The sequence below is a fragment of the Mixophyes fleayi genome, chromosome 4, assembly GCF_038048845.1.
Source record: "Mixophyes fleayi isolate aMixFle1 chromosome 4, aMixFle1.hap1, whole genome shotgun sequence".
In the NCBI taxonomy this organism is placed as follows: Eukaryota; Metazoa; Chordata; class Amphibia; order Anura; family Limnodynastidae; genus Mixophyes; species Mixophyes fleayi.
The window spans coordinates 167,019,250-167,046,959 of NC_134405.1; the positions used below are offsets into that span (position 1 = coordinate 167,019,250).

The 27,710-nt window shown below is 39.7% G+C and overlaps 1 protein-coding gene across 1 annotated transcript in view; it reads left to right on the plus strand.

Annotated features, from left to right (window-relative positions):
* Nucleotides 1-1,000: 1,000 nt before the first annotated feature.
* The window catches only part of LOC142150770 (pendrin-like), a 56,418-nt gene continuing 29,708 nt past the window's right edge, over nt 1,001-27,710 (plus strand). The window contains exons 1-2 of the mRNA XM_075205962.1: nt 1,001-1,152; nt 21,342-21,481. Of these exons, the coding sequence (XP_075062063.1) occupies nt 1,001-1,152; nt 21,342-21,481 (292 nt within the window). The remainder of the gene's footprint in view (nt 1,153-21,341; nt 21,482-27,710) is intronic.

A 27,710-nucleotide genomic window follows, 5' to 3' on the forward strand; every position in this document is an offset into this window, starting at 1 on the left:
CGTCTCGCTCCCAATCTGTGCTCCTTCAAACGGGCACTCAAAACTCTCCTGTTCCTGAAAGCCTACCAACCATCCACTTAACCCCTCATCCACTCTGCTTGTTCTCCCTCCTCTCCCCTGGTCCCTTTTTCTCCATTGCATCACTGCCTCCCTTCGTGCCTGTTTTGTCCACCCTCCCTTAGGATGTAAGCTCGTATGAGCAGGGCCCCTCTCCCCTCCTGTCTCCATACCGACTCTTCTGCTCCGCCCTCACTCCATATGTCTGCCCGGAGTTTCCGAAGCATTGGTACTTAGTGTTTATTGTTCTGTGATGTTTTACCCTGTATGGTCTACTGTTCGTATTATGTAAGGCACTGCGAAAACCCTGTGGCGCCCAACAAATAAATGATAATAATAATAATACTGAGGAGAGAGCCCCAAAAAATTATGACAGTATAGTAAAAAGAGTCACATATGGAGGTAACAAGCACAGAGCAGGGAGGCTATTTTGGATCACCTGTCAGGCAGAGAGTGGTCTGCTCGGGTTATGTGGCAACTGTGGTCAGTCAAGGTGTCAGGAAACAACAGATTTTTTTTCCTGGAATTCCATGAATTCACTTACCTAAAGCAAAAAATAACAATGTATAAACTTAGGATAATTATTTTTTAAGCACATGCTTAAGTTTTAATGGTCTTGGTAGGAAATAGAAAACAAACTTACATAACAATGGTTTATTAATACACCTTTGCTCTTGCTCTGATTTTATGAACACAGATGAAGTGGATGATGCACATGTGGACTAACTGATAACCATTAGCAATTCATTTACTAACTTTGTTTTTTCAAACTTGTTCATCAGTACATACCAAACTTATCATTATACCAATAATTGTAGGTTTCTTTTAATATTATTTGTTTACTTGTATTATATTCCTATAGTAACAAGCATGAATAGCTCATACCTTAAAAATGCAAATTACTGTAGTCTTTACATTGTTTCATTTGTTCTCTCAAATTCAGATGATATCAGAAAGGATGGACGTGACTATCTCTGCATATGACGACTATCTTGTGTCTCGATCTATTTATTCTGAACCAACCTTCCAGAAGGAAAATGAGAGGAATGAAGTTGTACGAAAAAGTATACCACAGAGACTTAAAAACAGCTACAGGTTGTTAATATCCTTATTATATCATAATGTCAATGGTCTGTAGTTCTGTCAATTAACTCATCTGCCTATAAAGAAAAACACTTACAATTGTAACACTAAGTTATCCTGAATTTATCTTGAGTTCTAAATTCTAGGTTGCAGTTAAGATAAATATATTAGGGCTGTTGCAGAGTGGTACGTACGCCTGTTTGCGTAGAGTAAAATCTGCAAATTTGCTCATATCTGACACTTGTGTTTCCTTAAGGATGGAAAAGGGGGAAGGGAAAGGGCGGTCTAACATAGGAAAATACAGTAAGGGCGTGTTCATACAAATGCGGCTGAGACAGACCAGCATGAAGACGCATATGCACCTGTCTGGGGTCGTATCTCTTGCAGCTGCTAGAGGACAGGTGCAAATACAGGCTAATGATGATGACGACCGATATTATTGGCTAGTTGCTTCTTATTGGATGATTGCGGATTTACCTCTCCAGCTGTTGCCACTTTCTTCATTGCCATATCAAAGGGCTTAGAAGCCGTTGTTTGTGTGACTTTTTACATTTTTCTCAGCCAGACCAACACAGCACTGGAGTTCTATAGAGGTATGTTAAATTAAAAATAGTGAATGCATGTCATGCTAGAAAAACGAATGTCAGCAAATGCTTCTTTTTAGGACATTTACATTACAATTAAGTTTAGCTAGACTTATGCAATTGACTATGTTTAGTGTGCTGCGATTGACACTTTTACAATTAGTACTGTAAACACACTACTTTGCCTTGATACTTATTAAATATAATTTCCCCTCCCAGATCTTACAAATGCAACATTCTAGGATTCCTACAAGAAGTATATTTTTAAAAGTTTTCTTTGACTATAAAAACCTTGCAAACCTTATGTCATTTTAACTTTGGAAAATATTTCATGTGTGCTTTTGAGATGACATACCACCTTATTTTGTTATTAAAGTTTTAGCTAATATTAAGCAATTTATTTTTTAGAATTTCAACATTATTAGCACTGTTTTGATTACTTTTTTGTTCTCCCTTTCTGACATATAGCACATTGCTTCTCATTTTATGTAGTCCTGAGACAATGTCATTGTCACCTCCGCCTACATTGGCAGCAACAATTACAGCCCTGGAAGTTTGTCTTGCCTGAATCATTCCAGACCACAGTAGTTGAGGCGACACAAATGTCCCAGATTGCTTTCAGTCTGGTATTTCCTTAATTTCCCACTGAGTGAGGAATCCCTTTACCCTTTTGTCAATAACGCTGCAGTTTTATAACATAGTTCTATTTTCACATGTCATATAGCAATGGATGCTACTCATATACTGTATATTTTGGAAATGGAGCCATTTTCATTACACCAATGTCCAGGCTATATGTGGTACATATCTCGTCTTACGTAGCATTGTTGTAAAATTTTCAGGAAGTACCAATGACTCCTTTGTTATGATGCAATCAGTTATATGAAAGAAATTATCAAAGAGGCAATGTAAACGTTCGTGGCTATTAGATAATAATGTTTTTTAAATAATAAAACATTAGTGAACATGGTAATGTATGCATTAATGGAAATTATGCACTCCAGGTGCAAAATGTATTTTAATTTAATTTTCACAACTCTTTAGCATCCTGTTCCTTTTAATATATATTGTAGATAATTTTGTACCCATCAAAGCTACACATTTAAAGTGTCTGTAATAACATACCATCCAACAACACAGATGGGTTTGTTTTTTCTAAAGTGTGCTTGTTCTACTTTAAGACAGAGCCTACCCGTTCCAACCCTGGCTCCTCACTCCTATTTTAAATCCAAGCACAGATCAACAGGTTGAATACAAATTTGCACATGTCTCTACCAGATTGGTCATTGAACGACAGTTTTCCTTACCTTATTTGCCCTGAAGGAGAGCTCATGCATACGCTGGATGTGTGACATTGTTAGTCTCTGTGCCATATTTCATAATAAAGCAATTAGAAAATTAGAAATTGGGGCCTTTAGAGGAGGAGGTGGAGATTGTTGGGGAGCAGACTGCCAATCATAAACTGGAGGCTCCCTCCATGGAGGAAAAATAGAGCTTTCGAGATTATGTAATTCAACAATACTTCAGTTGTAAGTCATAGTTGCCTACTCTCCCGGAATGTCCGGGAGACTCCCGTATTTTTGGGAGTTCTCCCGGACTCCCGAGAGAGCAGGCAAAAATCCCGGATCCAGCTGTTGCCGATCTTTAAGATGGTGGGGCTAAACACTGCATTTTGGCCCCGCCCCCCTGCTGCGATTGGCTAAAATTGCCCGAGATTGACAGGGCGGAGCCTAACGGCGCACCGCGTGTGGCCACGTCCCCCTCGACGGACCCCCTCCCGGACAGCTGCCTCCAAAAGTAGGCAAGTATGTTGTAAGTGCAAACTAAAAATACATTTTTTTTAAAACATAAATACTGCTTATTGCCCAATTTTCTCTTTATACCTTTGTACATTTAAAAGTTGATTAGCTAAACTATGCTAATTTTGGAAATTAAATTGTACACAATTAGGCATATATGGGCCTGCTGAATAGAACTTTTGATGAGATGTGTATAGTAAACATTTGGCACATGTACAGATTTGTTGATGGACATGCAACATATATATTTGTTGTCAAGCAAATGTATTGCCCATATCATATACTCTGCTTTAATCCATTACATATGTAAAATTAGTTGAAAAAGACCAGCAGACTTTTTAAATTTTTATCTTTTTTGATCAAAATTAAAATGCAAATTTGTTTTATATTACTAGTTCCCCCCAGGGCAAAAATTACGTGGTCAGCACGGGATGCTTAAACCTGGTTGGGTGGGGGTCTACAATTTGCAACTAACAGGACTTAAAGGATCTGCTGCTAACGTATTGGTGCCAGATACCACCGGAAACCTTCAGGGGTCTTGTGGAGTCCATGCCTCGACATGTCAGAGCCTTTTTGACGGCACGAGGGGGACATACACAATATGTGTATAGGCACTACACCCCGTAAGACCTGCCATTTTGGAAATGCTCCGACCCAGTCATCTAGCCATCACAATTCGACCCTTGTCAAAGTTGCTCAGATCCTTACGCTTGCCCATTTATCCTGTTTCCAACAACTTCAAGAACTGACTGTTCACTTGCTGTCTAATATTGACAGATTGAATAGCAAGTTCCATAGCATGGTTTGATTATGAAAAAATACAAAAAAATCCCTGATGGACACCTCATTCCTTACTTAGGTCTACTAGACAATGACGGATGGTGATATTTAGTTATGTCCATACATAGCACTAACTGGTAACTGGAGCCCAATAGTTTGTATGTGTAAGAGCACCGCTATCTTATATATACACAATGTATATTTTTAACTTCAGAACAAATCCATCGCTGTTTTCGGTGGCACGCATGCTCATATTAGGGTTTCATTCGCACATGTGTGAGAGATCAATGGACGTCTTCCTTGTACTACCTAGAACTATTTTAAGTAATTGGATGTAATATCATTCATTAGAGATGCTGGTGCACGCGTATTATGTTTTTGTTTAAACTAAAAATGTGGCTCGCATATGGGTGAATTTCACAGCCCACTATGTATGTGTCACCCTGATGTAGTTGTATTAAAGTGTTGTAAACTCAACTTTAATATTGGGAGTGAGCAGGGACTACAGGAATCAAAACACCTCTGTTTGAAACCACTGAAGGCTGCCCTTTAGTTGTTTAGTCCAGATAAGCCTTTTTTTAAAAAAAAAAAAATTCTAATGTGTGCTTAAACTCTAAAGTATATATTAAAATTATATATAGAATACTATATGGTTGTTCTCTGTGTGTGTTCTATGCATTACAAGGTATTGTTACTTTAAACAAGGAATGCACAAGACTTATTAGAGATAAACAGATCACTACCACCACTATTCATTTTGGTACGCATTTAATTGAACAAGTCACCAGATTCATATATTTACTACACATTCAGATGGTTATCTTTGTTCATTTTAAACAGATCTTAATTAACCTGACAAACAATGGGCTTGTTTAAGATGGCTGCAACTTTATATATTGTCAAAGGAGTGTAAACTAATTTACCAGAGAACAGTTTTATGCCAGGTGTTTGCTGAGGCTCCGCTTCAGTGCATGTTGACAAGGAAAGCCCGCGGTACGCCACACAGCCAATCAGTGCGGAGAATATTGAAAAGCTTCTTTAATTTGGAACCATGCAAGCTGCAAGGTTTTGCAAAGCATAAATCATGCTGCTTACACACACACCATAGATGGATACGTCATTAATGAAGTACCTGTCCGGAACTCCATAAAGACCATGTACTACCATGTAGACAAATGCCGTTTGGGGTAAGAACTCGGGAGCTGGCGCTTCATTGACCAATTTTCACATCCACAGATGCTGCACAGGAGGCCATCAGCAAACAAAAACAAATAGAGATGAATATTTGTTGATAGAGATGGGTGTCATGCAGGTGTCTGGGCCATCTGTTAAGGCTCACGACCACCAAGATGAGCTTTTAAAAGGGATAGTGTTGAGGTCTTCACCTTTAGCAGCCGCCTTTCCCGTAGAGCTTTATGTGCTCACAGGTACTTGGATGCCCCCAGGTCTTAAGCTCAGTGTAGTAATAGCTCATCTATGATGGCCATAGCGCAGATGGAACCGGAGGCGCTAGCCCAGACTGGAGTGGGTGGTCAGTGGCAGGCCGAGGTCAGGGGTAGCAGACAGGCAAATTGGTATCAAAGCAGAGATCAGGGTTACAAGCGAAACAGCGGAGTCCGGTATTCAAGCAAAAGGTCAGGGCAACAGGCAAACTGGCAAAGTCCAAAGTACAGGCAAGGGTCACAAGAGAAGGTCAGCCAAAGCCAGGAGACAAACAGTAGGTCAGCAACAGCACATACTGTGAATGCTATAACCGGCAGGGAGGCTCAGTCATTCACAGCTAGGAAGTCACAGCCTAAGATAATTAAAACCATGTCACGGGCACTAGGAGTCTTTACCCAGGGATCACCAGATGATGGACTTACCAGAGCAGTATAGGTGGTAATATGGTACTCTGGTAGCGGGGTGATCACAGAACAGGAGACAGCAGATGGTAGAGAATGCTCGTGGAAAGTCTATAACTAGCAGCACTGGTAATATGTAATAATAGTACACGAGGAACTGAATGGACAAGGGAAACGTGAGGGTAGTCAGTGGTCTGCGGATAGCAAGTTGTACCACTGCTATAGTGAGGAGGAATGTCCAGAGGTAACGAGGAGGTGATGAGAGTCAGCGGTCTGCGTTAGCAAGTTGTACCGCTGTCTAGGTGAAGGAATGGAATCCGGGTGGAGGTATCCGGGAAGTCAGTGGTCTGCGTTAGCAAGTTGTACCACTGCTATGTGAAAGGATACTGGAAACAGGTGACTCAGGAAACAGGGAACAGTGGTCTGCCTCTAGCAAGTTGTACCACTGAATATATATGTGAGGAGGAGCACGGGGAGAGAAATGCAATGCAGAGTATACACGGGCACACTGAACTTGATCCCACGATGATATGCACAATATAGTAATGACTGAACAGCACTGCACAATAATACAAAGTCACAAGAACTATCCAGGCAAAAGGTAACACAGTCAAATGATGGCAATAGTCTCAGCAGATAGTAAACTCCAGAGGAGAACAACTCAGTCCCGCAAGATATGCAATACACCAGCACAGTCAATGAGAAGTATGCATACCGTGGTTCAGGAGAGCAGGCTGTCAGACAGAAGTGCAGAGATACCTGGACGGCGGGAGGCCGGCAGGATACGAAGTCCCAGGAGGGTAGAAGCGGAATCTAGTAGGTGCAGCGCACAGGTAGGTGAACCAGCAGGAATAGAAACAAATACTCAGGAAGCAGTAGTATATCGAACTGGACACCTGGAGAACACTGAAGAGTAGAGATGATCTAGACGAGATGAAAGCAGCGGGGCGTTGATCCAATGCAGACAGGCGAGTTGACACAAGCGGAGACACTGTAGAAGCACGGAGAGCGGATCAGCTGGCTGCAGATGCGAGGAGTACTGGAGGGTAGCGATGAGCAGGGAACTGCAGATACACGGAGGCAGCGGATAGGAATCAGCTGGAGCAGTCACGATGAAACACGGGAGAGTTGAGGTGAGCAGGATACTGTAGATACACGGAGGCAGCGGATAGGAATCAGCTGGTGCAGTCACGATGAAACACGGGAGAGTTGAAGTGTGCAGGATACTGTAGATACACGGAGGCAGCGGATAGGAATCAGCTGGAGCAGTCACGATGAAACACGGGAGAGTTGAAGTGAGCAGGATACTGTAGATACACGGAGGCAGCGGATAGGAATCAGCTGGTGCAGTCACGATGAAACACAGGAGAGTTGAAGTGGAAGTGCAAACTGAAGTAGCACAGAGGCAGCGGATAGGAATCAGCTGGTGCAGTCACGATGAAACACCGGGAAGATGAAGTGGTCTGGAAACCACAAGCGAACAACAGGAATCAGCAGGAGTTGAACACACGAGGAAACACAGGAACACCTTCAGAGGCTCATGGGGAATGAGACTCCAAGATCAGGCAACGAGGTATTGACCTCAGGTGCTTTAAATAGGGAGTGTTGCCTGATCAGCCAATTAACTAAAAGGAACATGAACTGAAGGTTTGAAAGGGCTGCACATGCGCAGACCCTCAGGATGGTGGACGGCCACGGTTCCTAAACACACGAGAAGTAGCACTCACAGTCCGGTGAGTGACACACCAAGCGGGTGAAAAAAGATTTCCCCCTACTGCGCATGCGCCCGCCTAATTTCCCCTCCGGGACGTGGAAAACTGACATCTCGGCGTCCAGCCGTTCCACCAGGCAATGTTTGGGCCGGAAGCCGGAAGAGACGTCCCGGCCGTCTTCTTGAGCAGAGGAGAGCGAGTCGCGGCGGTGCCCATAGCCGCCGCGGCTCGGGACACCATCTCATGGAGTTTTATTAAAAACTGTTGAAAAATAATTTTATTTTTTAAAAAATAAAAAATTGATTTATAAATTAAAATGTTATTGTTGTTTAAATGTTGTTGAATGGTTGGGTGTGTAAGTTTTTTGCAATGACGTGAATGAATTCTTAGTAAACAGTATGATTAATGTTAGCTATTAGTGGTGTATTGACAGTATAGTATACATACTACATAACTGATGAGGTGTTAATAGTAAAGGTACAATACATTGACAACCAATACTTATATAATAGGTAGTATGAATTTTGTTCCATGTAAACCCAAACAGTACCTAATTGGGATGTAACAGTATAACATAAATATGCATGGTTAATGTAACATTACTGTAATTATGTAGAATATGATTTAATGGGTTTTTATTTTATTCAGAAATGCATGATACACTGCACTCTACATTTGCTAATGAGCGTACTTCACCCTACATGCACATCATCATCATCAGTTATTTATATAGCGCCACTAATTCCGCAGCGCTGAAGAGAGAACTCATTCACATCTGTCCCTGCCCCATTGGAGCTTACAGTCTAAATTCCCTAAAATAAACACACACTCACACACAGACTAGGGTCAATTTTTATAGCAGCCAATTAACCTACCAGAATGTTTTTGGAGTGTGGGAGGAAACCGGAGGACCAGGAGGAAACCCACGCAAACACAGGGAGAACATACAAACTCCACACAGATAAGGCCATGGTCGGGAATCAAACTCATGACCCCAGTGCTGTGAAGCAGAAGTGCTAACCACTAGGCCACTGTGCTGCCCATGTATGTCCTGGGCTGATATAGGTGTAGGTATATTTGATGTACACCGTAAGTAGTGCACATATGCTACTAATGCAGAGCCGGACACATCTTTTCATCTCAGCATATGGACTTAAAACTTGTACAACTCTGTATCAATCCCTGTGTGAGCAATAAGCAGTGCTGACATTTGTTTCCATGAAAAAGGCCATGTGCATATTACAAATACATGTTTGTGGGTTAAATACCATTAAAAATATGTTATATCATAAAAGTTTAGGGCAGTTTTTGCGAGGTGGTCCCAAATAACAGTGTAATAATTGCTTTCCTGGGGGCCCTGGCCTGCCTTGTTAGTGGGAGGAGCCATCAACCTGATGTGGCCATGCCCCCTTTGGCGGTTATAGAAGTTGCGCTACCGGGCCCGAAATTCCTTTTGGCGGCTGTCAGGTGCCGTCTCCACACCTCCGCTGGGTGCCGGAGACGGACGCCCTCTGGCCGCAACTCACGTCCCGTTGCTAGACAATGGGACGCAATTGCATGATCGCGGTGCATGCGCGATGCGCCGCTTTGGTTGCTAAGCAACCCAGTTAGTTCCTGGCAATCAGCTGAGACTGATCGCCGGAACTTCCCCTCTCCATGTCTACCTGTTGGCCTCTATTAAAACTCCACTTTGGCACCATTAGGGTGCCAGAGTATTGGTTCCACCCAGCTCCAGCATTATTCTCATTGTTCCTGAATACCTCCTGTATACTGACTCCTTGGCTTGTTTGACTTCTCTCCCGGATCTCCTTTTGTACTTCGCTGCCCGCACTGGTATTGACCCTTGGACCATTCCTGATTACTCTTTTGTCTTCTCTCCGTGGTACTGCGCTTCTCTGGTTTCGGCCTGTCTGACTACTCTCCATTCGGTTCAAAAATAGGCGCTAATGGTGCACATAGTAAAATATACTGGACAATATGAATACGGAAGAGGAATGATATCATCCACATGAGAAAAAAAATTCTTCAAGTTATCTGGATTTTAACTGTTCCCTAATACTTAGACTTTGTGGGACAATATTTGGTATTATTCATATCCATTTCATATGTTGGGATATAAGATTGGATTTTCAATTTCCAGTATATTTTACTATGTGCACCATTAGCGCCTATTTTTGAAGTGATTGTTTGTTCAAAAATTGTTATATATGTGATGCAGTAGGTGAGATCCTATTTTACTTCTAAGGCAGCTTATGTGGGAGCGCTCCACTATAGCTCCATACAATATTATACCTACAGGTGTATTTTTACACCTTTATCACCTTTGGCTATTTGTGAAGCTACACCATGTTTACACATAGAGAAAGGTCCAGATAATAGAAACCTTTCAGAATAATATGCATGATAATAAATTGGAAAGACAGGATTCAATAGAATTGATAGATGAAGATTTAGAAAGTGTTATGCACAAACTAGAAGATTTTATGTTGAAAGAGAATCGTTTATGGTGGGAAATTGCTACTTTGGAGCAATATCAGGTAGAGGGTATTGTCCCCAAAGGTTTGAGAATAGATAAAACTTCTTCATTTTCAGATGCTACTATTTCCTTTAGGAAGGAATGGGAACATATTTTGAAACAATGCTCTTTGTCTCTGATCACCTTGATAATAAAGGAGAGGAAAAAGGATTTAAAATTGTTAGAGGAAAAAATTGAAAATCTACGAACCCTCATTAATCAGTTTTCAGATTTAGGTGATTATAAGGATCTTGAGGAAAAGATTATCACCAAAATCAATCGAAACACTAAAGATCTTATGAATAAAAAACATAAAAAATTAAATAGCGATAGAAATCTTAATAAGGAGAAGGATAATCAGATACTCCCATCGATCCCATGACTTATCAAAACAATCTTTTGATAAGAGCACTGTTAGACAACAACCAAACTATAATAAGCAACAGGATAGAAAACATGTCAATAGGTATTCAGAAAGATACTTCCCTCAACATGTCAAGGAAGAAGAGAAATATCATCCCTATTCTTCTTATAAAAGGAATTACAAATTTAGGGAATACAGGAAAGATAGTCAGTCTCAGAAAACATTTAAGAATGATCCCTCTATGAATAGGAGAACATACTTTTATGGTAGGACGGATAACAGACGATATTCGTCACCTTTCAAGTTATCGATCAAAAATAGATATGAATCCCTAGATGAGGATTATGAAACTCGTTTTTTAGACCGCAGGAAAACATCCAGGACCTTCTTTTAGACAAGTCAGTCTTTATTAAGAATAGAAGAGGATGCAGAAGGAAAAAATCTTTAAAAAGATCTAAAAAATGTAATAAAATTAAAATTGGATGTAAAAAATCTAAAACGAAAGAATTAAAAACAGATGAACCAGGGTGTAAAACTAAAATATTCAATTTGAGTTCACATATTTTGACGAAATTTCTATATTAGAAAAGGGTCCAAAATTTGCTCCAACAAGCAATATTGATGATTTTGAATTGTTTATGGATCTACAAAAATTTGTAAGAAAATTGAGTATAAAAAAGTTTTTTCTGAATAAAGAATCACAAAATGATGCAGATCAAGGAAATAACTCTATCAGTAAATTTAAAAAGAAGTCTAAATTCTATCCCTCTTACATCAAAGGACCCTTTATTAATAGTTTATCTAAATTGGTGGAGGATGACTTTTTAACCATCAATAATAAGAAAAATAAAAACAAGACTTTTTCTATGAATAAAAGAAATTGTACTAAGAGTGAATTTAAAGCAATAAGAGATCTATCTAATAATAAAAATTGGATTATTAAACCCGCCGACAAAGGCGGTTCAATTGTAATTCTAGATATAGAACAATATAAGTCCATTATTTCTAATCCCCTAAAGGAGAACAACACCTATGAAATTATTTAACAAGATCCTATTCAAAATATTCAAAGTAAACTCTCCAAATTATTGGATAAATTTAAAGATTTAAATGTAATAGATGAGGACTTATATACCTTCATCTATATTGAAAAACCTTTAACCCCTTCACTATATATTTTACCCAAAATTCATAAAGACTCAATAAATCCACCAGGGAGGCCTATAGTCTCAGGGATAAATTCCATCACCTCAAATTTATCAGCAGTTATAGATTCCCATTTACAACCGTTAGTTCTTACAACGTTATCTCATATTAAAGACACAACGGATGTGTTGAATAAGTTATCTAAAATACAATGGAATGAGAATTACATTTTAATAACGGCAGACGTTAAATCATTATATACGATAATAAATCATGAAAATGGTTTAACAGCAATAGACCATTTCCTGCGAAAAAATGATATTGAGATTAATTTAAGTCAATTTCTTAAGGATGGAATCAGATTCATTTTAGAGAATAATTACTTCTATTATGATCAGAATTTCTATTTGCAGGAGATCGGCACACCCACGGGCACCAGGTTTGCCCCAAGCTATGCCAATTTATTCATGGCCTTCTGGGAAGAGGAAATAATAAAAATCCATGAATTGCTTGGGGCAGGCCTGGTGTCCTGGATTAGATTTATTGACGACATATTCTTTATCTGGAATGGAAAAATCGAAGATGTAGATGTATTTTGTCGAGAACTAAATAATAACCAGCTAAACATAGAACTTAGCTTTGATAAGAGTAAAGTTGAAGTAAATTTTTGGGATCTGACCGTTTATATTAAGGAGAATCAGATACATACTAAGTTATATAAGAAACTGACAGACTCTAAGTCACTCATTCCGAACTCTAGTGAACATCAAAGAAAATGGCTCTATAACATCCCATATGGGCAATTTCTGAGATTTAAAAGAAATTGTACGGAAGATATCCATTTCAGGGAGGAAATGGATTCACTATCGAGAGAACTAGTACAAAAAGATTATCCTATTTCCATCATTCAAACTGCTAAAAAAGAGCTGTACAACTAGATAGGAAGCATTGTTTAAAGAAAAAAATAAGAAAAGAGAATAGAGACAATCAATGGTCATTTGTAACAAGATACAACAATAAACATAAAGAGATTGAGAGAACAATTAAGAAATATTGGGGAATTATTAAAAAAGATGAAGTTATTGGACCTCATCTACCAAAATTTCCCGAATTTATATATAGGAAGGCCAAAAACCTCAAGGAACGACTTGTGAAGGGCACTCATCCTAGATCTGAGAATATGGTTACATCAAAAGGTTTTTTTAGATGTGGCACATGTAAAATGTGTAGAGAATCATTTATAACTGATAAGAAGAATAAGAACACCACCTTTGAAGTTCGGGATCAGAAGTTTGAGATTAATCAATTAATTTCATGCAACAGTAAGAATGTTGTTTACTTTATGAAATTCAAATGCAATAAATGTTATGTTGGAAGGACTACACGTCCTCTTAAGATTCGGATGGCAGAACATCTATATAATATTAAGAAAGGCATTTTAACCCACCCATTTTCTAAACATTTCAAAGAAGTACATAATGGTTCAACAAAAGGGATCATGGAATTTATGGGTATTTCCAGAGTTGAGACAAATTGGAAAGATAATGATATAATTTCGAGATTAGCAAAAAAGGAAATGTTCTGGATCCATAAATTAAAGACCCTGATCCCTGATGGACTCAATGCTGACTTCGAGCTTCAATGGTTTTTGTAAATGTATTGTTATTTTCCAATAGACATCTAGATTATTTACATTATCATTGGTTTGTTTCTGTTTATATATACACAATAAGGCTGTATAACCCTCTGTACATAATTGCATAGATGATATTGTTAAGTGTCAAATGTCGATAATGATGTATTGATTTTTATGATATGTTTTATGATGATATTGAAGAATCATGTATAGGGTAATTATTCAATTTATTTCATGTATAGATTTCTGGTTTCAATGGATATGATATGGGAAGCATTATACTTATATACACCATGCCCATAAGATAACTTAGGTCTCCGGTAAATATACTTCCTCGTGATTGTGAAAGAAATTTAACACATGTTACCCTTAATCCAATAAGAAAGTAGAGGCCAGTCACATGATCACATTGTGCAGTAATAACGAATATGGTTATATGATTTGTTCGGTAAGGTTGTGGAATATTCTGAAAAAGCTAGAGAAGAGGTTATAAGATAAGGTGAGATGTTTTATGTGTTATTTATATGGCTATTTCTACTGATATAACGGACGCTGATTGCCGATTGGCAGGTAGTCCGGGATGACAGTATAAAAATGGGACTAGTACCCCTTTTTTAATTTACCTTGAAAATGACCCCAGGCGGGTCGAAACGCGTCGGAAGAACTTGAAGTGTTTGTGGTTACGGTGACAGTCTGATGAGGTGACTCGTTTTCCCTTAGAGGAGACCCAGCTCAAAGATCTTGCTACAGGCTCAGATCGCCTGCTCCCTCTGGTATGCGGCCACCACTTTAGGATTCCTGTTTGAAATTTATGCTGTATATGTTGAATAAATCATTTTTGAAGGATAATGCACTATGGGACTTTTTCCATGTTTTTCTTCTCTCCCATATATGCTGTGACAATATGAATACGGGAGAGAAATGATATCATCCACATGAGAAAAAAAATTCTTCAAGTTATATGGATATTAACTGTTTCCTAATACTTAGACTTTGTGGGACAATATTTGGTATTTTTCATATCCATTTCATATGTTGGGATATAAGATTGGATATTTAATTTCCAGTATATTTTACTATGTGCACCATTAGCGCCTATTTTTGAAGTGATTGTTTGTTCAAAAATTGTTATATATGTGATGCAGTAGGTGACATCCTATTTCACTTCTAAGGCAGCTTATGTGGGAGTGCTCCACTATAGCTCCATACAATATTATACTCTCCATTCACTGCTCTTATAACTATCTGGGAGAACCGCGACCTGCGCATCACACACAGCAAAGCCCAAACCTCCTTGCGGGGGTCCCTGGTGAACACCGGTGGTGCATTAGACTCCGCGCCTCTCAGTTTAGTAGCGCCAATATGAGTCAGTGATATTCCTAGTGAAAGATGTGACAGCAGCCCTATACTTGCCACAAGTATTCACTCATTAATCAGATGCTAGGAAGAGATGGCTTGATGTGGAGTGTCTGCTAAGTAGTGGGAGTTTTGCATTCTTTCATTTACTGCCAAAATGAGGGAGTAGGTCAAATACAAGGAAAGAGTGGCAGCAGTTTTCATTGTTTCAACTGAAATGAGAGACTGCTTTTCTCTGTTGCAACCCATCCAACCAATGATAATGCCCAATTAAACAAGGCTAAAAGTAAACTAATTATGGTCAGCTTTCCCTTCAGTTTTATTTATATAAATACAATATTTATAGTACAGTGGATTCCCCAGCACAATTAAAAGATAATGGTACCCATTGGTGAATGATATGTTTATATGTGAAGTATAAAGTTTTAATGAGGTGTGCAAATATTGTTAAAACAACATAAACATGAATCAAAAAATATTACAGATATGAGTGATCACTCAAAGAGAAAGAAACATAAGTAAAAACCAAGGAACAAAATCAATATAATAAATGTCCATGTGTTCAATTTGGGCATTGGTTGTCACAAATGTGGAGAGGAAACTGTCCATAAATTATTCAAAATCAAATAAACAAATGTTCACCGTGCGTTCAATTTGAGCAATAGTTACCACAATTGTTGGGAAGAACTGTCCATAAATGATATAAAGAAACTTAGCCACCAGTGACAGGTTTCAATCAAAGCTATTGGTCCCGGGTGAGTTAGACTGTCCAGGTATCCAATCAATAGAATAGAACAAGTAGATTCAGTTCACAAGCTCAGCTATAGTACAAATGTGCTACACTTGTAAATTGTCAGTCTTTTGGTGCTCCCGTGGCCGAGATGGAGGTGTTATAGAGATCAAAGGACCATAGGCGAAAATAGGCGGTGTGAGGTTGTGGGTATAAGAACTTATCCCTCTCTTCGGTAGATTCTCCGGGTGCTCCGGTCCTCAAGCGTCTCCTCAATTGTCAACCGCACACCGTCTTCTCCTTTCAAATGTTGGGTATAATATCCAACGGTGTGAAAAGTCTGTAATGCGCATGCGTCCGTAGCGGAAGTGTACCGCAATTTATTTTGTCGGATCATAGAATGAAAACCAAGTTGGTGCAATTGTTAGGATAATATTTAGTATGTGTTTCGCCCCAGTTGAGCTTCCTCAGGGATATTTGGCAGCAAATGTTAGTCTATGGCTGATCAGTACCGTCATTTAACAGTGTCCAATTTCCTTCCTTTCCATGGTTGGTCCTTTGCTTTGATCGACAAAATAAGGAACCGCCTAGAAGTTCCTCATTGGTTTGGTTTAAAGTGTTGTAAAAAGCAGCCCTTAGATGCAAGGGCTAATTAGAAATTAAAGTTCAAATGAAACATGTGTACAGAACATTTGTAAATAACCATTAAGGACCAGAATACAGATGATAACTGTATGGGTTGATGATGTAAAAACTAAGAATTGTGGAAGAACAAAGATGATTGCTAAACTAAAAGAGATGTATGTGAGTAGGTTCCAGCAACAAATCATAAAAAGGTGTTCAGATCAAAGTCTAAGTTTAGACCACCTGATGTGAGGGTTTTTAAGGTATCAATAAATCTCGCTTCTTCTTGTGATATGAGTCTCACTTAGTCACCCCCTTGCCATGGTTTTTTGACCTTGTGAATACCTATAAATCTCAGTTTGGTGGGGTCATATAAAGTGTCCCGGGACACTATGTGCTTCAAACTGATTTCTAATATTTCTTTTAGCAGTTCTAACTGATAATTTCCTAATTGTCCTCCCCACGTATTGTTTTCCGCAGGGGCACTCCAACAGATACACTATCCCAGATATATCATAGGTCAGCCTATCCTTGACTCAAAATCTTTCCCAGTGACATTGGAAGTGAAGGATGTCACTGGTTTAGTGTCTCTCACCTTGCTAGTTTTACATGCCGCACATCTATTACAGTAAAAGCAGCCTTTTGCCTTTTCGTTTAACCAAGTAACTTTTTTATTGTTCTTCTCGGGGGGTATTGTGCTTTTAACTAGTCTGGATTTTAGATTTTCAGCCGTTTATACACATATTTTGGTTTCAGAGCCAAGATTTTCTTTAATTCCCTATCGCCCAGTAAAATGTTCCAGTCTTTTTTTTTTTATATAAACTATAGACCAGTTTGACCTGTATGTTGTTGCTATAATGCCTATTATTGTTATGTGTATTTTTCACATGTTCACTTACTTTTGATAACTTTCCTGACTCTTCCTCTTAAAGTATATATGATGGTAACTGTACTGTAGATGGGGGTGTAGAAAGACTGGAAAGACAACTCACGACTCGAGACATTACCTGAGTTACTAAGGAAAGTAAAGCAAAAAAAATGAGTAACTTTGCACCCTGACAAAACCATGTTGCATTGGAGTGGGATGTAAATTTAAACTGTGATGACAGATTTATATTTGGGCTAAGGCATGTCCTAGATCAACTTTAAATTTCAGTGTACAAATAAAGCTATCAAATATTTGTGTGCTACATGAAAAAACAGCCAGTATTTATCTTGTGTGCAAAATAATAAACTAATTTGCACCCCTTGCATTGTAACATGGTTTTGTCCAGGAGAAAACTTACTCACTTTTTTTTGCCTTACTCTCTTTAATGAATCAGGCCCAGTCTGTTTTGTGTATCTAAATACAGCAGGTAACATATAGGCAGAGCGTACTTACATCCAGATTCAAATTTAATAGTATCTTGAGATACGTTTGGATTTGAATGTGGTCAGAACTAAGCACAAGATCCATGCTCTTCTGTATTCTTTTTAAAATAGAACTTCCGAACATGAGTCAGGACCCATGTGTGCAAGTTTTTGCAGTATCTTGTGTGAGCATATCCTGGAATGTTTCTTAGATATTTGTAACAGGCTTTAGATACAGATGATACGTGTGGAACATAAGTGGTTTTGCATTAGGAATGACACCTAGGCAGAGACGTAACAAGAAATTTTAGTGGCCTGGCCAAGACAGAACACTAGCACTATCCCCCATATTTTGGTGTGAGTAGATGCAGTTGACCAGTGGCAGCACCTTTGCTTTTACAAAAGTTTGACCATTCTCCAACTCTGTGTTGCTCTCTCCTACCTGCTCTTGCAGCTTTGACTACCTGACTACCTTAAGCTCAGTTGCTGCTTGCTTCTAGACTACAATTAAAATGACTCATCCTTACTTACATAGCCCTTAACAACATTACCTCTTCATACATCTCAGATATCATCTCAAAATCCTCTCCTTCTTGCCCTCTTAGATTTAGCTCTGGCCTGCACCTCGTCTCTGGTAACCACCTCTCAATACCATCAACTTCTCACGTGCAAATACCAACTTTTGGAATTCCAGATCATGTTCAATCAGACTCTCCCACATCCTTAAATCTTTAAATCCTCTCTGAAAACCCATCTCTTTATTATAGCTTACACCAGGGGTATCAAACTCGCATGCGGCCCAAACCCCTTCTTTTTGTGGCTCCACCAGAGTCGCCGGCACAGAAATAAATAATAATATTGAAAAAAATACTTAGTTGATGCAGCGGCACCTGGCGCCCTCCTCCCCTCCTCCCTTCGCACTGAATGTCAGGTGTGATGTCATCACACCAAACTTTTTCATTGAGGAGTGCACAGAAAAGAGATGCAACGGACAAGACACAAGAGAAGAAATCAGAAGAAAGAAGGCAATAGAAAGGTAAGTGAATATGAGCAAGAGCTGCATAATGGAGGGCACAGTGTGAAACAGGGTAGACAGGTGAAGGGGAGCAAAAGCAGCATGGAGGGCACAGTGTGAAATAGGGGAGACAGGTGAAGGGGAGTAAAAGCAGCATGGAGGGCACAGTGTGAAACAGGGGAGACAGGTGAAGGGGAGTAAAAGCAGCATGGAGGGCACAGTGTGAAACAGGGGAGACAGGTGAAGGGGAGTAAAAGCAGCATGGAGGGCACAGTGTGAAACAGGGGAGACAGGTGAAGGGGAGTAAAAGCAGCATGGAGGGCACAGTGTCAAGCATCGGGAAGAGTACATTAAACTTTATTTTCATTTTTTCTTAATAATAAACCTTACAAAATTGCATATGAGACTTTTTCTTTTGGCCCACACAATCTTAGACTTTGATTATTTGGCCCAATTGGGGTTTTGAGTTTGACATGCTTGGCTTACACTATACCCACATTAATTCATCATCACAGCTGTCCCCATCTCCACTCTCCCAATTAGAATGTAAGCTCTCTCATGAGCAGAGCCCTCCCTACCCTTTATTTTCAAGTCTGCATTTATTTTGTCTACCTTATATGTCCCTGTTTTATGTATGTCCTGTTTTTCCCATAGTTGAAAATCAATAATAATAATAATAATAATAATAATAATAATAACTACAATCCCCGGCATGTCTGCAATGCCGGGATTTGCAATTATACAACAGCTTGAACCTGATAGGGATCAGGGGAAAGGGCGTTCCCTTTGGGAATATGATGATAGTCCAGTAGAGGACAGGGAGCAGCAAGAAATTGATTTATTTTCTACTGAGTCACTGTGACTTGACTACTTCTGCAATGTGCTGCCTTACTCTTTATATCTCTAGATTGTGGAGGTCATTGCAGTGGATTGGAGAGGAAGCATATTAAATGTATTATTTATTTGTGGGGGAGGGAGTGCAGTTCTTTGGGAAAATGATGGTGACACTTGAAATTGAAAGTTGTGACAAAGCAAGTTGCAGAGATCACCAAGGGAAGATTGCTAGTTATGTGCGTATTGAGGCTATGGTGATTCACCTCTGGAGGATCATAGGGCGTGGGGAAACTGTCATACAGCAGATTACCATTATCTTGCCATCCAATGCTATAAGGCCAGCCTAGATGGTATGTTAAATCACCAGTCCACCTGCTGCTTATAGTTACAGAGTTGCACATTAGCCGACTATATTGACTCAGATATCAACTCATAAATAAAGCATAGTCTAGATTTAATGTTCCATCAAATATCTAACCCCAGCTTGTACTGTATAGGTGATAGTAGGTGTGTAAGCTGCCCTGAGATATCAATATTATGTATAGTGAGATTGGTACAGCTGAAAAATTTTAACATCTCTGAGGAGCCTAGGAAAATATGGCAAGTGAGGGGAATTATTTTTTTTCTGCCTTTCGGCATAAGGGCTTCAATCCTATGGAAATGTTAGTCTTATAAATCCTGGGTGTAACAGGATGTGATGGAGAAGGACTATGTTCCACTTTTTCCTAGTAGGTACATAGTGTTTTAAGTTGAGAAATAAAACTCAGCTTTGCATAGACGATGTGTGTAGGGTAATGTAAGATAGGTTTGTGTTTTTCGCAGGTTTGGTGCAATGTCTAAGTCTGGGTACATACTACAGGCTTTTCAGCCCAATATCGTGCCAATCACACGATAAACGTCTGTTCGGCCCGATGTTGCATTAGTGAGTACACTGAAACGAACAATTATCGTTCCAAAGCTCAACGTATCTTTTTATTTGATTTTTAAACTGAACTAAAAATCTTGTTCAACAATGGAATGATGTCCTTCCAATCCTGCAGTGTTGATGCACTCAGGATCAGGATCTCCATAGAGTTTACAGAGTCATGATCTGTTCAGCAGATGGTTAGGACAGATGAGCACAGATCTGAGGGTAAATCTTTTTAAAACATGTATAGAGTGTACATATGAAGTGGCATGCTGACCAGGAGTTTTTTTTCAGTCGTTGGTAAAATCGTTACTGATTTGGCATGGGGAGAAATTTTCTGTAGTGTTCACCCAGCCTAAGGAGTGTGCTGCGGTGTGTGGGTGAGAATGTCACTTAGATGCTGATATTGCTTCTTTAGAGAAAAACATAGGTGGCCTGAGCCATCAAGGAGAGCAAGGCAAAAAATTTAGTAAATTTGATCCTGGACAAACCATGTTACAATGCAAGGGGTGCACATTAATTTATTATCTTGCATGTAAGGAAAATACTGGCTGTTTTATCATGAAGCACACAAATACTTGATAGCTTTATTTTTAAACTGAAATTTAAAGCTGATCAAGGACATGCCCTACCCCAACTATAAAGCTGTCCCAAGATTTTAAATTTTCATCCCCCCAATGCAACATGGTTTTGCCGAGGTGCAAAGTTACTCCTTTTTTTTTGCTTTGCTCTCCTTAATGACTCAGTCCCAGTGTCTTTTCACAAATAAAATAAATTGTAATATTTCTATTTGTTCTTATGTTTCGTTGTAATAATATTATTAATGTGGATTTATTGTACTTTAAATATATTTACAATTTTCAGATGTTGATAAATATCTTTTTAACTTGCAGATTTGGCTAGATTGCATTGTTGATGTGCTGCTTGTGGCACTATTCAAATCTTAAAGACATATGACTGGTAATGCTGATTTCTAATTTTTGTTATATGGGACTTATCTGGCAGCTGCACATCTATAGAAGCTCGTCAAATACTCAAGAAATTCTTTCCAGTCCTCAACTGGTTGCCCAAGTACCGATGGGAATCATGGTTTGTACATGACCTTATCTCAGGACTCTGTACAGGGCTCGTTGGCACATTGCAAGGTAAGTTTCTTATCCATATAGCATTCTTCAATAAAGACAACACTGATCAATTTTGTTAAGAAAAGTTCAATGGACACTTCAATTATTTCACCCATCTATCTATTTAATAATACAAGGCCACATTATGTAGAGGCTTGGTAAGAGAGGATGAGGAGTTCCATGTTGTCATGTTCCAATTAGAATGTAAGCTCTCTCGTGAGCAGAGCCCTCCCTACCCTTCTTGCCTGCAAATAGGGGAAGTACTTGTTGGGCTGGGGCGGAGTTACTAGAATGGGATCAGTTTGAGATGTTTGAGATTTGTAGATGCTATGTCATTTTAATAGGCAGATAAAGCCAGGGCAGGGACCATATGCAAGAGTTCATCATCAAGAAACATAAAGCATAGAAGTTGGTATCCAGGAAATCAGGCAAATACTGTATATCCTCTGCTAATGTGATCACTGCCGTCAAAATACAATCTGTTGCGTTTTAGGTACTCCCCATTCAGCCATGGCTGCCAGCTCCAATACTTTTCTTAACCCTATAATCTTTTTTTCAGCCATATGATGGGGAGGATGGTCCAAAATGAGGGCTCCCAAGTGTAATTGGTCACATTTTTTCCTTCAAAATCTTTAACTTTAATGGTCCCATAATTTAAACTGCTGATGAGCCCAAATTAAAAGGACAAGTATATGGTTACTATAACGAATTACCTTATATGTGAGCTATAAGGAAACATGGGGTGGATTGTATGGGCTGAGCAAACCTCAGATCACAAAGCTGTCCAATTTCAAAAAGATGGCAGCCCCAGTTGCAATCTAGTAGAGCAACACAATTGGCAAGTAAGCCATGGTCAGTCATGAATGTGTGTAGTGTGTTAGCAGCCAAGTGTGTCCAGTATCATACTGTCAAATTTTTGGTCTGCATAATATTATTTATATGGCTTCCCTGAACTCTTATATAGAAATCATTAAAAAGAACCAGTTTTACAAGGACATATTTTCCCTTTAATGTACAAACATCTTTTGTTCCATTGTGTTACAGAAATAATAAAAGTAACAGAATCAAACAACATTGTAATCAATATTGTTTCATACATATATTCATATAACTGACTACTTGTTGAAATTGTCGAAAAATGTAATACATAATACATTTATATTGAGTTTTAGAGCAGTGGTGACTAACCAGTGGCTCTCAAGCCACATATGGCTCTTTGTCCTTGTAGATGTGGCTCCCATCTGCAGATGCAATAGGCGCCAGTGGCAGTGGGATAACCGGGGTGCGACTCACTGGCAGGGCGGATTAGCCCCCAGTCGACTGCTCCTAGTGTGACTTATTGTTTGCTTTGTTATCATTATCATCATCACTATTTATTAATATCGCGCCAATTCTGCAGTGCTGTACAGAGAATATTTTATCACTTACATCAGTCCATGCCCCATTGAAGCTTACAGTCTTAATTCCCTAACACACAGACTAGCAGTGTCGGACTGGGGCATGAAGGGCCCACCGGGGAATGCAACACTAGGGGCCCACCAAAGGGGGTGTGGTCAGCCACCATAGAGGCGGGACCAGACACTAGAGGGGGAGTGGTCAGTCAACGAAGGACAGCTAGCACCATAGTGTAGTATGTAAAGAATGCAGTGTGTGTATAAAGAGTACACAGTGTTGACCTGACCCTTAGATTGGGCAGAACATTCACCAAAAATCAGGATTGTCCCACTAGACCAGGATTGGCTAACCTGTGGCACTCCAGGTGTTGTGAAACTACAAACCCCAGCATACTTTGCCAATATATAGAAGCTTATTGCTGGAAGGGTATACTGGGACTTATAGTTTCACAACACCTGGAGTACCACAGGTTAGCCAAACCTGCACTAGACTCAGATCATTTGACAGACTGTCCTACCTGTTTTTGTCACTTTTAACACCTGTGGCTGCTGGTTTCTTTATTTGCGGCTTGTCTGGATCCTGGAATGTTGAGAGCTGGCCCTATTTGGAAAATATAATGGGTACATTTAGAAACGTCAACCATCCCTGCCATTAAATAAACAGCACCCACATTCAATTATAGACCCAAACCAACTCAGCATTAAAGGTCCAATCACCCCCTCCCTATAGTGTTCTCTGTGCAGCCCCCTCACTATAGTTTAGCATAGGCAGCCCCTTATAGTTTAGTATAGATAGGCAGCCCCCCTATGCCACATAGTAGTGCCCCCAAAACAATGTTATGCCACACAGTAGTGCCCCCAAAACAATGTTATGCCACATAGTGCCCCAAATGTTATGCTACATAGTGCCCCAAATGTTATGCCACATAGTGCCCCAAATGTTATGCCACAGTGCCCCAAATGTTATGCCACATAGAGCCCCAAATGTTATGCCACATAGTGCCCCCAATGTTATGCCACATAGGGCCCCAAATATTATGCCACATAGTGCCCCCAATGTTATGCCACATAGTGCCCCAAATATTATGCCACATAGTGCCCCAAATGTTATGCCACAGTGTCCCAAATGTTATGCCACATAGTGCCCCAAATGTTATGCCACATAGTGCCCCAATGTTATGCCACAGAGTGCCCCAAATGTTATGCTACATAGTGCCCCAAATGTTATGCAACAGTGCCCCATATGTTATGCCACAGTGCCCCAAATGTTATGCCACATAGTGCCCCCAATGTTATGCCACATAGTGCCCCCAATGTTATGCCACATAGTGCCCCTAATGTTATGCCACAAATGGTTAAAAAATATACTTACCAATATCTTGCTTGCTGCAGGCTCTCTGTCCTTCTCTCTTCTTCAGAGGCGGCGGCAGACAGAAAGGTCAGCCGACAGGGGGAGGGGTGGGTCACATGATCGCAGCTGCGATCGCAATTGAGCAGCGGGGACACCGGGTTCTCTTGGGGGCCTCCAGGTAAGCTCCGCCCACGGGTAAAAGGGGGTGTGGTCGTACGGTAGCCAGGCCTACCGGTGGTTTAACCGGTAGTCCACTGGGCCAGTCCGACACTGCAGACTAGAGTTAATTTTGTCAGCAGTGAATTAACCTACTAGTATGTTTTTGGAGTGTGGAAGGGAACCGGAGCACCTGGAGGATTATTTATGGGCTTACATTGCTGTACGGATTGGCACACGGTCAATTCCCCTCTGTAAGCATCACATTTTGACATACATTTAGATGCATTTTGCCTAATGTAAAGAAGCCAAAAAAATCCCACAAAAGGAACACGTGTAATAAACGTAGGTTCAGTATCCTTTCTAATAATACATAGTACATTTTTTGCCCTTCATTAACTCAAACTGATAACTCTAATCTATATTTCTTACATGTCTATACTGTGACAAGTTTGAAGAATTAAAGTGTTTCTAGATATGTCAATTTGGCATGACACCTTATCAGCACTTCTTCCCAATATTTATTTAACTATATGCAACACCTTTTGCTACTACTTTGGGAGTAGTACTCGATTTTCTTTAATGTCAGTAGGGGAGTGGATCACAAAACAGAATTTATGGAGAAAACGTGACAAATGCACTGACTACTTTAAAGCATTAAAAGAGATAGTGGATCCCCTCAATTAACATTATATGAACTCCTATTAGTTTGAATGTCCCATTAAACAAAACTGGTGGTATATGCTCAGCTTTATTTTAACATTCGAAAACCATTTTTGTAACTAGGATAGATATATAATACACAGATATAACTTTGATCTCTTGTTCTACCAAAAAAATAATTTTAATCTTAAGACTTACTTTTATTTTCATGTTGTATATTTTCAAGCATTGAAGAAATCAGATATGAAATGGCAAAAAGCATTATTCATAGTCTACTTGTGTTTATGTCCTGCCTTAACACGAAGGGCTAGAACTACTGAGATTTGAGTTTGGTGGCTGATTTAAACTGCAACACATCTCTTTAGAGCAGTTTAGAGCTCCAAATGGCTACGATGTAAAATGGATGGCAATGTGTGGTGGACTGAAAACAGCTTAACCACCAGCGTTTTTTCTCCAAACTTCCAGCGGTTTGGTTAAAAATACCATCAAAACCATCATCCAGAAGACAGGACAGGACAGTTTTGATAACTGCTTCTGAATGGCTTGATAACTCAAACATGCTGTTTGAACTATTTTGCCATTCAGAACATAAAAGGAAGCACCATTGACATTTAAATGATTGGGGCAATCATTATTTATTGATTAAAGGGCAAAATTATTTGAAAATTTTAAAATTAACTTATAGGGGCAAATTTGAATTTTCTAAAAGGAAAAGTGTAGGTGTTGCCTATAGCAAACAATCAGATTCTAACAATTATTTTCTAGAATGTAGTAGATAAACAATACCTAGAATCTGATTGGTTGCTATATGCAAACCCTCCACTTTTCTTTTTCTAGAAGGTTTGATAAATCTACTCCTTAGTGTTTATTTTAGTGGTCTGTTCATTGAGGTTAACAAATCAACATAATTTTATGGCTAATATTGATCAGCTCAACTCTTCCATCCCAAAGTTCAGAAGCCAGAAACTAGATTTGTCAATTCGTCGTGCTCCGTCCCTATCACCTCCCTCTCTGGTTTCACCTGCTCCAGAAATACAGTGATCCCACAAGGCTCTGTTCCTGCTGAGGAAGCGGAAATATTTATTATCTGCTGATTACACAGTGGGCATTGCGGCTTGATCTGCGAGTCTGCCCTATAGCCTCTCTCCATAAGGGGGTCCAGGTGAGCTTAATCACTTCAGCAAGGAGTGCTCCCTCCCCCTTGAATGACACCCCTTTCCCTGCCAGGAGACTAACTGATATTGCTGATAGCAAAACCTGAATGAGTTGTTTTTAAAGCAGGAGAGCCCCACTAAGCCTACAAGCAGTGGATGCTGTGGGGTCTATCAGCATAAGCTTCATGCAGGACATACATTAGAGCTCCTCAACCCACAGACAGAGTCCTGCAGCTTAGTTGTTTGTGTACATTTGGCTACAAGGTCTTACGGATCTTAATGCTATGAGGAAAACATAAGTTCATCAGTTCTTACAGTGCACAAGAGGACAATTCAACAGTCCACAAAACAAGTCACTCAATGTGCTTCACTTTTATTTATGTTCTCTTCTGCTGGAGAATTTTTATCACCTCACCAACTCTCGTGAAATACCAGTATTAGCCACTAGAGGGCCCCAACGTCCTATATCAACTTTATCTATTAAAGCACAATACTCAGTCATTGGGCTTTCCATACTGAAGGTCTGCTGCCCTCAGGTGACTACTCACTAAACTACGGTGTAAAGTATAAGTAGAATCAGACCATATCTGAAGTGGAATAATTGTGTCATTTTTCTCTACACCAAGATCCATACCTCTGGATAGTGCCCAGACACCTTGAAAGTTATAATATCAAATATGCATTATAATCATATTGACTTCTCTGCAATTGTAAAGTCCATCCCATCATTGTAATAACAATTAGAATCTGAGCTTTGGGGGAGATGGCGGATGGTCTGTCTACATGACCCTGAGTCATATTTAATTCTGAGCCTTAACTAACAGAATTTCTTAACAACAGCTCTAACTGGCAAAAGCAAGAAAACATCACAAAAGACAGATCGTGGAAAAGCATAAGAGGCCTCTCAATAGCAAAACATGAGGCAACTACTCAAAATCTCAGACCCTAACACCAGGTCAGCATCTGCCCAAATGTGAGTTTCAAAACTTATGTTTCAGGAATGGAGGACCAGAACCCTAGCAAATCAGTCTTGCTAAACATGTGGACAGGTGACTTAAGTGAAATCCTACACTACCTAGATTCATTACTCACCAACCAAGACTTTTTAGTGCAAGAACAACTCGACTATACAATCAGATATTGTCCGCCTGTCTAATAGGCTCCCTGATTTGGAGGAGAATGATGAAAATAGGGGTTTATCACTCCAAGCTTCAGGATATAAACAGCCACCAAGCACAAGAGAGGAGGAGGATTCAATACAGATTGGATGACCTTGATAACAGAGGTAGGCATAACAGTCTGAGAGCCGAGGTTTGAACCATTGGCACCTAAAACTACTGCTGAGATCCCAAATAAGACAGATCACTTGGTCAGACCATGCTTCAATTTCTATGTCACACCTGGTCCTGCAGTACTCCCAGGGCCGTCACTTCCATAGGGCACGATGGGCAGGTGCCCGGGAGCCTGTCAGAGGCAGTTAAAAAAAAAAAGTTCCTGGAAAAAAGAAGAAAATACTTACCTTGCTCTCAGCT